Source organism: Salvia miltiorrhiza, chromosome 2 (genome assembly GCF_028751815.1).
Source record: "Salvia miltiorrhiza cultivar Shanhuang (shh) chromosome 2, IMPLAD_Smil_shh, whole genome shotgun sequence".
In the NCBI taxonomy this organism is placed as follows: Eukaryota; Viridiplantae; Streptophyta; class Magnoliopsida; order Lamiales; family Lamiaceae; genus Salvia; species Salvia miltiorrhiza.
The window spans coordinates 23,020,168-23,032,431 of record NC_080388.1 but is presented as its reverse complement, the minus strand read 5'-3'; the positions used below and the strand labels follow the sequence as shown (position 1 = coordinate 23,032,431).

The 12,264-nt window shown below is 34.7% G+C and overlaps 2 protein-coding genes, 1 long non-coding RNA gene and 1 pseudogene across 3 annotated transcripts; 2 read left to right on the top strand and 2 right to left on the bottom strand.

The window, feature by feature from the left end:
* Positions 1-753: 753 nt before the first annotated feature.
* Positions 754-1,819, bottom strand: LOC131008148 (uncharacterized). Its single transcript, XM_057935042.1, has 3 exons — positions 1,613-1,819; positions 1,163-1,448; positions 754-845 (listed from the first exon to the last, which is right to left on the bottom strand). Exons 1-3 carry the CDS (start codon positions 1,817-1,819, stop codon positions 754-756), a joined length of 585 nt encoding a protein of 194 aa, XP_057791025.1.
* A 621-nt stretch (positions 1,820-2,440) lies between these two features.
* Positions 2,441-3,879, top strand: LOC131008147 (uncharacterized; annotated as a pseudogene).
* A 290-nt stretch (positions 3,880-4,169) lies between these two features.
* On the top strand, positions 4,170-7,868 carry LOC131011626 (uncharacterized). Its single transcript, XR_009097053.1, has 4 exons — positions 4,170-4,428; positions 4,518-4,630; positions 6,822-7,522; positions 7,612-7,868. It is a non-coding gene; the product is annotated as an uncharacterized LOC131011626 (long non-coding RNA).
* An 864-nt stretch (positions 7,869-8,732) lies between these two features.
* Positions 8,733-11,894, bottom strand: LOC131011625 (rab GTPase-activating protein 22-like). Its single transcript, XM_057939399.1, has 12 exons — positions 11,561-11,894; positions 10,848-10,943; positions 10,667-10,770; positions 10,440-10,576; positions 10,264-10,356; positions 10,047-10,169; positions 9,833-9,921; positions 9,646-9,751; positions 9,472-9,569; positions 9,156-9,398; positions 8,998-9,081; positions 8,733-8,920 (listed from the first exon to the last, which is right to left on the bottom strand). Exons 1-12 carry the CDS (start codon positions 11,654-11,656, stop codon positions 8,906-8,908), a joined length of 1,284 nt encoding a protein of 427 aa, XP_057795382.1. The 5' UTR covers positions 11,657-11,894; the 3' UTR covers positions 8,733-8,905.
* Positions 11,895-12,264: the final 370 nt, after the last annotated feature.

Below are 12,264 nucleotides of genomic sequence, written 5' to 3'. Positions count from 1 at the left end.
ATTTAAAAATAAAAACTAAATTGGTTATTCTAAAATTTGAATCTATTTGTAAATATAGACTTTGAAAATTTAAAACTCATAAATTAAAATCTGAAAATATATTATTAGAAACCTAAATACCAAAAAATAATTAATATTAAAAGTGAAACAAAAGAAAAAAAAAGAAGAAGATTTGAGTAAACAAAAGAAAAGATTCACGCTATAATAATAATAATAAAAAAAGATTCACGCTAAGTCCCGCTCAATTTTCATTCCTAAGAGCAACTCCAAGGGATACTTTATTGTGGCGTTCAACTTTAATTTGGCGTGGCAGCATTCTCCAACAGTCTCCTGGCCGCTACTTTAAAATAGAGTTGGTGAACAGTGCACCACTTCATATGGCGGGCACTGTTCATCCAATATATATATATATATATATATATATATATATATATATTATTTTTTATTTTCTTTTTTGTTGTTTTATTATACTTATTTTTTCTTTTATCTTTAGAAAATGCTTGTCTTTGCTTGATTTAATCTGTAAAATATAATTTAATAATCTCTATATTATTTATATTTTTAAATTAACATAAATAAGTATAATATTTAAAATATATTATATAAAATTTATAAATACAATAACATGAAATATAATATAAAAGCATATTAACATAAAATTACGAAAACATAAATTACAACATAAAAACACAATATCATAAAATTACAACCACATAAAAATACAAGAACATTAAACTAATAATACAATAAATGCTAGTAAGGTCTAAGATCACTTCCAGATCCTCCAACATCGCTTCCAGATCCTCCAATGTCGCTTCCTGATCCTCCAAAATCATGAAAATTTCCTACAAACATATTGAAAGCATCATATGGACTTGAATGTTGTTGTCTTTTAAAAATGATTTTTGCTTGTTCACTTTTGAAATAATCTCGTCGAACAGGATCAGAAATATTGTCCATCATTAGAATTTTATTATCTGATTCCCACATTTGGAATGTAATAGCTTGTTTTTTTTTGCTTCAGTAGCTTTGTTTTTTGCTTCAATCTTCTACATTTGTAGTTGCAAAATTTGCCCTTTTGTGGTTGATGAGTTTTCCATTAAATCTCCAATTCGTTTATTTCCTTGTTCAATTACTTTCAAAAAATTAGACATATCTTCACCTTTTTTTCTTTTGTTTTTGGTCTTTTTCACACCATCTGGACGGTGTGACGATCCAGAACCACTGCCACTACCATCGCTTAAATTGATAGAAAAATTAGACAATCCATCAGGTGAGATAGGAGATTGTGGTAGTGAATCTGACTGAGATGCAGACATTTGTTGTCGAGAGTTTTGTGAAGGACAATCAATCTTTTGATAATCTTTCATAATAGACCACACATGCTCGAACTTGAAGACTTTCTTATATTTTGTGTCTAGCATCATCAATTCTTTTGCACGAGTGAACTGCATAATGAATAAAAATGTTATAATGAGTAAGACAAATAATAATTATAAAAAATGTATAGATAACTACTACTTACAATATCATTTTCAGAACAACCACTTGGATTTAGATATTCCACTTGTTGTATACACCCTTTGAGTTTTGAAACCGAACTCAAAATAACCTGCATGCGAGTTTTAAGTGATCTTGAACTTCGAGTATACATATTTGGATTGAGTTTCTCCTCGTTGTAAACCTCCCTAACATGATCCCAAAAATTTTCTTTTCTTTGGTGTATTCCCGTTTTTGAATCTTGAGATATCTCCAAATACACAAGACAAAGATGTTTATCTTCATCAATTGTGTAATTAGGCTGTCGAGAAGAAGCCATGGAAAATGAAATAACAGCTAAAGAAAGACAAGTTGGTAAAAGAAGGAAGAGGGTTATTGTGTGCTAAAATAGAAAAAATAGCTCATATATATAGAGGATGATTTATTGATAAGGTATAAATAATAAATGGTGTAGATTTAATGAAATCTGGTTGGACGATGGTGATTGAATTGAAGCTGCATTATTTGATATGTAGGACACAAGCTGGATTATTTGACCAAATGCTTTGTCTTTTTCTGCATGAGATTGATTGAATCGATGCTTTATCTTTTTCTGCATGACACAAGTGTAGATTGATATGTAGGACACAAGTGTAGATTGATATGTAGGACACAAGCTGCATTATTTGATATCATGTAGGACCAAATGCATGTGTCTGCACTTTATCTTTATCACATGTGTAGATTGGTGTTGTCAAATCAATCCTTTCGTATAGTAGGGGAGTGATAGGGTGGATGATGAAGATTTGATGAAATCTGAATGGACGGTGGCGATTCAATATTTAAGATTTTCAGATAAGATAGTATTGGAGATTTTTTATTATTTAAGACATACACACGATTTCAATAACCACCACACCTATTTCTTCTCTTCCACTCATAAAATAGAAAATTAAAAAATATGAATCATCATAATATTGGTTCTTCTTCACTACTTTCTCATTCAAGTTCAAGCTCATCTGATGATGAGCTTGAACAATTAATCAACGTGTGTGATGTTGAACATCAATTGATGGGTCAACATATTTTGAATAACAATCTTATTGTAGCTCAACTGGCTGAATATCAAAATGCTACAAAAATTCATGGCGGTTCAGTTCTTGGTCACAAGGTAATCCATCGTGACCGAGAAGCATCAGCTCATTGTCTTTTCAACGACTATTTTTCTGAAAATCCAACATTCAACGAAGGAATGTTTCGTAGACGCTTTCGAATGTCTCGAAGTCTATTCCTCCGTATTGTTGATGCTGTCAAAAATGTTTTTTCGAGCAACGCATGGATTGCACAGGAAGATGGGGCTTGTCCACACTGCAAAAAATAACAGCTGCCTTTCGAATATTGGCATACGGGGTACCAACAGATGCTACTGACGAGTACATAAATATTGGTGAGTCCACTGCAATTAAATGTGTCAAGAAATTCTGTCGTGCAATTGTGGAAATATTTTCTGATCAATAACTAAGATCTCCTAATGCTAGTGATGTTGCTAGACTACTTTATATTGGTAAACAACGTGGATTTCCAGGAATGTTAGGTAGTCTTGATTGTATGCATTGGAAGTGGAAAAATTGTCCAACAGGTTGGGCAGGCTCATATGCCGGTCGTAGTGGCTCTCCAACAATTATTCTTGAAATTGTTGCTGATTATGACCTTTGGATATGGCATGCATTCTTTGGTATGCCAGGATCCAATAATGATATTAATGTGTTGGAAAGATCTCATATTTTCAGTGACCTTGCTAGAGGTATCACTCCACCCGCACATTATGTCATACAAGGAAAAGAGTATAATGTGGGCTATTATTTAGCAGATGGTATATATCCCAAGTGGTCCACACTTGTACAAACTTTTCATGAGCCTCGCTCTGTGAAAAAAAAGTTTTTTGCAATGAGACATGAATCGTGTAGGAAAGATGCGGAGCGTGCATTCGGAGTTCTTCAAAGTCGATTTGCAATTGTTGCAAATCCAGCTCGCTACTGGCAAAAGAAACATTTGGATAATATAATGAAAGCGTGTATTATTATGCACAATATGATTGTTGAGGATGAACGTGACCTGTCTGCACCAATTGAAATTGCAAGAGAAGTGCCAATTCCAGATGTTGAAACAATGCCAAATGAAACAAACCATTTCCAAGAATTTCTTGGACGCTATAAAAAAATCAAAGATAGAGTGGCTCACTTTGCGCTTCGTGATGCATTAGTCGATCATATATGGGATGAGTTTTCTAATTTAGAAAATTAGTTAGTTTTATCATGTAATTGATGCTTTGTTAAGTATTGTGTAATGTTTAATTCTAAGAGTATTATGTAATTTTAGTTTTTATGTTGTTGAAATAAATTAATCGTTCTATAATATTTAAATATAGCACTTTATTAATTAATTTTTCTAAAAAAAATTAAATTATTTTATATTTCAATTTTAATTTTAATTACATTTAATTGAATATAAATATATTTATTTATAAATATATATGATATATAATAATTGAATTGATAAAATAATTTAATAATAAAGAGCATAAAAAAAGGATATTATATTATAGAGGAAAATGTAGAGTTGATTGTTGGAGATGAAAATTTAAAAACTCTATATTTCAACTCTATAATAGAGTGAATGGCCCTCTAAAATAGAGCAACCCTTGGAGATGCTCGGAGTCCGAGTTTCCTCTAAATTTTCGTTCTCTCACAAGACCACATTTCTACAGCACCGTGAGTAAACACTTTCGCACCGCCACCGGCTTCTCACCCACCGTCGCACCGCCATCGAAGTCTCACTCACCGTTGCACCACCTGCCGTTCCACCTCCTCGTCGCACCACCTGACGCCTCCGCCACCAAGCCCTCCGTCGTGCCGTCATCTGAAGCCCTCTGCTGTCGCCGGCGATGAGGTGAGCGTTTCAGATGAAATTTTTTACAATCCCTCTCTTTGTCTCTGCATAATTCTTCCGAGCTGTCTTCTTACTTGTTGTTTGGATAGAGCTTAATCGCCCTAGAGAGAGAAGGGCTTCAAAAGAGGAAGTAACTGTATCAGCCACCACGAACAGAGTTGGGCGGAGAAATAACAGTGGTCGTCTGAAAAAGAAAAAACAGGTAATTTTTTAGGGTAATTTCTTGAATTTGAGCACCTTTTCTCTTTGTATTTGCGATTAATCACGAGGGTTTGAGGTGAAGAATTGATTTTTGTTGAGAAAGGGCTCTGATTTGTGTCGAAAAGACTCATTTTTTACCTTTGATTTTGAGGGTTTTGCCTGTGCGCTCTTTCTCCGTCTTGGTTTTTTCTTTTTCACTTTCCAATTTGTATCGATTTAGAAGCCCCCATAACTCGATAAACACATGAACTTTAGCACATCATAATTTCACCATGATTTATATTTTACCTAATTTGAATATGATGTGGCGAGTTCAGTGGCAATGCTCTAAAGAAAACAAGACCAAAAATAATACTCTCTCTGCTGCCATGACTTTAAGTTGTTCCAAATCAGCCTCACCATCTCCATGGCCAAGCCGCAGATCTACCAGCTTTGCCGTCCGATGAAAACCTCAATCTCAATAACCAATTCTAAAACAACTCCGAAGGCGTAGATAGAGAGGATTGATTTATCTTCTAGTTACTCAACGCGTTCAACAAAATCCTTCACCAGCAATCCTTAATTTTGCTCTAAAAAAAATCTTTAATCTAATCTTGTACCTATCTAATCTCATTTCTTTTTATGTAAATCCAAATTAAGCTCCTCTGCAGTTTCAAATTTCTTTTTCTTTTTTTTTACCTTTTACTAATAAGGTTGATTATGATTAGCGAATCCGTGCATAAATTTGTGTGTTATCTGAAACTTTCTGATTCTTCTTGATGATATGTTTGTTGGATTAATTGTAACAAATATTTCTATGCAACTAGTAATTTGTGACGCACAGATTTTGGCTGGTAAAGACGTAAACTAAAATGTGCAAGATTTGTCCTAATTAATTCTTAAGAATCTAATGATAAGCTGTAACATGACGTTCAGCTCAACTCATATTGATTAAATGCATAAAAACATCCTGCAGGCTACTATCAAGAGCCCGGGTAAATGGGAGTGCTGAATTTGCTTCAGAATTTAATTAGTTGCAAGTACAGAACCACATCAATGGGATCATTATTAATTACTCCCTCCGTCCCACCAAGATTGAGTCGTATTCCTTTTCGAGCTGTCCCGTCGAGTTTGAGTCATTTCATTTTTTGGCAAAAATTAGATAATTTAAAGCACTAATTTACAAAACTAATTGCACCCCTTATTAACTTCTCTCTCCTACTTTATAACTTTTATACTACACACTTAAAACACTAATCGGGAACTTCTTAATTCTCGTGCCCAAAACAAACGCCTCAAGCTCGGCGGGATGGAGGGAGTATTTCGATAGATGCCGATACTCATGATACCTTTCGTTTGTTCGGAATCAAGAATTTGTACATGTAGCTCTTGTATAATATATGAAAATGTTTTGAAGCTAGCTAATTAATTTGTGTACGTACTTACTGCGATTTACTATCACAATTCAAACACTGTATTTACTGCGATTTTAAGGTAGAGAATGGTCCACATCTACTTCGCTTCCTTTACATTTCGGCTTTACTTTTTAAGCCCTTTCTTTATGTGGACTACAATTTTTCAACTTAGCCTAATAAAACTCAAACCTTATCATTAATTGCATTTTTAGTATTTTTGGTTGAGCTATTAAGAGAAAAATACATCAAGGGAGAGAGAGTGAGTTTGACGAAACAAAGAATGCCAAAGCAGTGGTGGCATGTGGGGCTGTCTTGAGATTTGTTAATTGCCCAATTTCAGAAGTAGGAGGAATATTAGGGATCACTCTTCCCAACGAGGGATGTGGCGACGGAGGGACCTTCGTAAATCATAAGGTTTTGTGTAGTTGAATTGTTTGGAATAAATGTAATTGACTGACTAGCTTTTGCTGTTGGAATTTTAGACAGTGGTGTTTTCGGGTGCTATCAATATACAAAATTTTCAGGGATTTAATTTTGCTGCGGGTTGAATTAGCTGGGAATTTGTGATATTTATGTGCCATTATGATATGATATTTCATATGCGTCCGAACTGGAAGTTTTGGGTTGCTATGTTCTAAATTGTTATTAATTTCTTTCAGTGAAGTTTGATATGCTTGTTGCATTATAGTGCTGATTGGAGGCGTTTATGATTGGAGGCGTTAATTTCTGTTTTTTGCTAAACTTATATGAATAAATATTACTGGTTCATTAATACTATCAATTGTTCTTATATACCAGGTGGCTTGGAAAAATTACATTGGAAACTTACATCTCCTAGTTTCATATATGGCTGAGGTCCGTGGTCTAACTTTTTATGCACATGTTCCTTATGTTTATATATTTGGATTGCTGCCTTACAACATCTAGCATTTGTATAATGTCAATCACTTTTGATTGTTAAGTTTATGGTGTCCGGCTTTTTAGTTGGCTATTACTATAATTTATTGTCAACTTTTCCTTATATAAACTGATGTTATTCAGGAGAGTTTCTCAGACATTATTAAGAGCATCAGTAACGCACCTACTCGAGTGCCTACTCGAGTAGAGCGTTGCACTCGAGTAGGGCGTTGCAGGGGTGGGTTACTCGAGTGCTACTCGAGTCTTCGAGTATGCACGAGTAATTTTCCTTTTTTTTTTTTTAATTCTCTTCTCCTCTTTAAAAATCTCTCTCTCTTTAAAAACTAAAAAAATCAAGTAGGCTATCAAGTAACCCCAATGCAGCACTACTTAATCAATAACACAACCCACTATCAAGTAGGCTATCAAGTAAGTCCATTGTGGATGCTCTAAGTTTAGTTCTATGACATTTGTTAGTTGAGTTTGTAAGATTGCTTCTAGACTAAATCCCATAAATATTATGGGAATCCACAAAATTCAACTTTCTGGAACATTAGGATCCTTTGCTCAACTTCATGCTGACAACCGCTATTTATATCTCGGTGAGTGACCCTTTTTGTTGTTCACATGTTCTAAATATATTTTTTTAAGTTAAATGGATTTTTCATGGTTTACTATTTTATTGCTGCAGATATCCTATCGACTTTTTGAGTTGACAATACGCTCAAGGTTGCTTTTATTCCAACAAAAGACAACCATAAGCTATTCCAAAATTTTATTGCTGGAACTGCCATTGTTGTGTGTTTGTATAGCATTTCATTTATTCTTCTTCAGATCCCTGTTTAGTAAAGTTTTATCCGTCCACCGAATAGTTATATATGCTCGCTGGAATCATGTTGAACCTAGCCTCAACCATGTTTAGTCCATTGATTTAATCACACTTTAAGATATCCTCAAATAGTTGACTTTGTATAACTTAAGTCGATAATCATGAGCAAGTTGTTATACAAACTAAAGTAAGAGGACTGTAAAAGCGGCTAGGACCTTCCTGATTGTCTTATACTCCCTCCGTCCCACTTCAATTGACACATTTGCCTTTTTTGTTTGTCCCACTTTAATTGGAATTTTCCAAAAATAGCATGTGGTCCCTACCTTCTCTACACACATTAAACAAATGCCCCAACCCACTTTACACACTCAACTTTATTCTTAATCTCCGTGCCCAAAGTAAAAGTGTCAATTGAAGTTGGACGAAGGGAGTAGTAATTAATAGTTTACCACTTTGGGGGCTATTTAATGGTATCTTCAGCCTTTAATTGCTGGTCAATCTGATTCTGTCTTTAATGAAATGATAGAAACTAGTGAGGGTTTAAATCTAACATTATGCATTATAATATTAAGTAATTTATATGTAAGATTATAGAATAAACATTTTTAATTTATTGTGATCAAAAGTGATTATTTTACGTATTAACACATTAAAAATCAACATAATGTCCTATCAAACTTTTATTTGTATTACATTTGCTATATATAGGAAGTTAATTATATTAGTCAACTTTTATCGTAAGCTTAAATTCTCCCAACAACACCTATAGTGCTATGGTATCTCCTTCTTTTACTACAATCATCATGTCCAATGTTGAATCTACTTTTCCAATTAATTGTTGAAAATCACAAGGGCATTTTAAATATCTTTTCCTAGTTTCTATTGATTCGAGTTTTCTTCAATCCGTTAAATTCCAGAGGTTTGTTTATATTTTGAATCTTTTGACATTGAAGTTTATGTTTGTACTTGGAAAATGCTTTAGGTTGAATATGACCAAGATTTGTTTTCATATATTATACATGTATATGTATTAGATAATTGTACAACAAACATTTTTGATATAGAAACTACATATTCGCGGATCAGTGTTGGTGCTAGTATACATAAAATTTCATGCTGCTACCCTGTTCCTCCGAGCTGTTACTTTCGCACTCCATTACCCGGTTTTCGCCTTCAAAAAATTCAATACATATCTCAGTAAACATATTATTGATAGAATCAAAATAAGTAAGTATATTGATGAAGTACCTTCTTGAGGTACTTTTTGTGAAGCTTCATGGCGCCCGCGCACGCCTTCTTAGCATCGATGTTGCCAGTGATGTCGTTGAGTATCTAAGAATGAATGAATGTAATGTTAGCAAGAAAAAGTATAATATAATGTGTGAGTGTGGGTAATGAAAGCAGACCTTAACGACTTCATCTAAACCTCGGGCTTCCGACTGTAACTTAGCACTCTTGTCCTTGAGCACGCTGGCGACGAGGAAAACAGAGATGGGGAGAGGTGCCGCGGCTCCATTTCGCATGTTCTCTCTCTCAAACTTGCCACATTGCCTCTTCGACTTGGCCTTCCCTTTGCTTCCATCACGTGCTTCGCCTTCGTCCTCGTACGTCGCAAACAGATCGGGGTCGTACTCGAGAGCCCACATCATCTGTTTTTGGCACACCAATCACCACTCCAAAAACACAACCAAAAATAACATTTGAGTTGAGGGTTGGGCTTACCTCCCAAAGGTATAATGAATCACCAAATGAGAATTCTCGACGGAACAAAACCATAAGCATTCGGACAGCAAATAGATAATCACCTCCACCTAGTGTTTCTGCTCTTAACAAAAATAATAATTAGTGAGACAACATAATTAATCAAGAATTTACTGTACACAGATTGTTGATTACCTAAGTGCTGATGGAGTTTAGGATCAATAACTTGTATAACTGTAGCAAGATTGCACAGCTGCGACTCAACGCCTACTGACCTCTCAGTGCATCTGAAATTTCCTCGCTTTAGAGGAATTATAATGTAAGACATATATCATAATTAAGAGAAGAAATATGAGCAGTTGAAAAATGCAAAATGTGGTACCAATTTTCGCATCAAACGTTCAAAGCACCAGAATGCGTCGGCTTCATTCTCAAGGAGCATGATCATAGGAGAGCATAGATCACTCATACCTGCTCACAATGTTAAACAATTGTAATTATATACCTCATTTCACAACTAGGTTTCAAGATTGAGTAGTTTAAGGTAAAGCACAAACTCTCTAGTTTTACTTATAATCTACTCACTTTTCCCTCACCTTGGCAATATCCCACATCTGCATCATACCATGAGTACACAGATAGGATGTCCCAAAGTTTTGCTAAATTTTCATCCTTCTCATAAAACATAAGAGTTCGATCCGTACGGACCACATCAAGACCTGGCATCAACATCAAACAAGAGATATTGATCACAATAACTTCATTTCTAGCTATGACACAAAAAAAAAATATCAAATTAGTTAAGACACTAACCTATTTGATGTAATGTAAGCTTCCAATCTAATTCTCTCTTGTCCATAGGACCATCATCATAAGCTTGTTGTTGTAAATCGGGAGGGGAATCGCCTATCATGACAGCATAAAAGCATTAGCAACTAACATATGTAGCCATTTCACATAATAAGGGAAGCAAGATTCCATATAGATACCATAAATTTGCTTGATTGCAATGGGATCTTGAGTAGGTTCACCGGTTTCTGTTATGATTGGTGCTGTGACATACTTTCCGCTTCCAATCAAGGAAAACATCTTCTTACACAATTCTTTCAAGATTTCATATTTTACTCTGAAACAACACGACACCATTCATGTTATAACATGAAAACAAACATATAACCATGCAAGAAAAAGTGATGTATGGTAAGAAAAAAACAACCTTCGACTCTCCCGTGTTTGTTGCCTTTCATCATAGGTGCTATGGGGGTCAAAACTCCCCAATAAGAATTCCCATACTTCACCTCTGATTGAGGGGTGCACCCCCTATTGTTTTGGACATGAAGAAATCAGCAAAATTCCATTAATGTGATAGATAAATTCAAAGCAATAAGAAAGCGTACCCCACGTTGGATTCGACCAAGTATTTTGCTTATGTCAAGAAGGCCTTCTGGAGAGAAAGCAGTATTCCATTTCTGAACGCTTAATGTTTTTCCAGTCTAACATGCAGAGTAATTAACACAAGAGAAGATATGAGAATAAACCTATACTCCCTCCGTCCCACTAAAAGTGACCTGTATTCTATTGTGAGCCGTCTCATTATAAGTGGTGTTTTCATAAATGGAAAATTTTAACCTTTAAAAAATTGTGGGCCCTACATTTTTTTCTAAAAAAATAAATTGGAGCAAAATAGCTATTCAGCGATGACTTTGGTTTACTAGAGACATCGGCGTATTGTTTTAGCTCGGTGGAAACAAAATCTTTTTCCTTAGGATCCTATGAAATAGAAATAGAGAACGAAGTAACTAGAAAGGTTGTCACAATCACCATCTCCCACTTTAAAAAATTTACATTTTCCTTAATTCACGTGTCGAAAAGTTTTGAGTCATTTATAGTGGGACGAAGGGAGTACGGTAATCAAGAAGAATTCATATAATTGATGCCTCAAACTCTACAATGCCACGAATTCATGTGTGATGTTTATGCAACAACATCCAATGATTATTTCAAACTAAAAGAAATAGAAATGAGCAACAAAGAATCTTGAACGCATAAATGTATATATATATATATATATATATATAGAGAGAGAGAGAGAGAGAGAGACGGAGCAAACCTTGATTCTGAACTTGCTTTGTGGAACACTAGCAGCGCATTCAGGGCGCACCTCATAATAAGAATCAGCTGGAATTCCAGGGTCGAATCTCCACATTGTTTCAATGTATCAAAAATGAAAAAAGAAACAAAAGGAAAGAAACAATGCTTTCCTTGAAAAAAAGGAAAGAGAAAGAAATGAAAAGTAGGCGTAGATATTGTTGGAAGAAGGCAGAGCAAAAGTTGAAGGAAAAAAATGGCTGGTTCCTTTTAACAAAGGGTGGGTGGGAGGGCTCCAAACCACACAACAGGTAGTGAAGAAGGTGGCTCTGCACAAGGGTCGATCCGACCCATGGACCCCACCTCCTCCACAAATGCCGCCCCCTTTTATGCATAATCTTTCATTCTGCCAACGACATCGATCTGCATTCCCTCTCTTTCAATATTAATTCAGCCTATGTGCATACGTCAATAAATAGTTTAATATGCATGGAGAAAAAATTAGTCACGTTTTTTTTTTTTTGTATATTTATTGTGTCCTATGTAAATAATGTAATCTTTATGCTTTGTTATACTGATGTGGTAAATTAATAAAAATCACTAGTGACTAATGAGTATATACGTGTGTGTGCGTGTGTGGTTAATGACTCACATACTTACTAGTTTTTGACATTTAATAAGAGTGACAAACTTTCTAGTCACATTTATTGATTTAATTCTATTAAA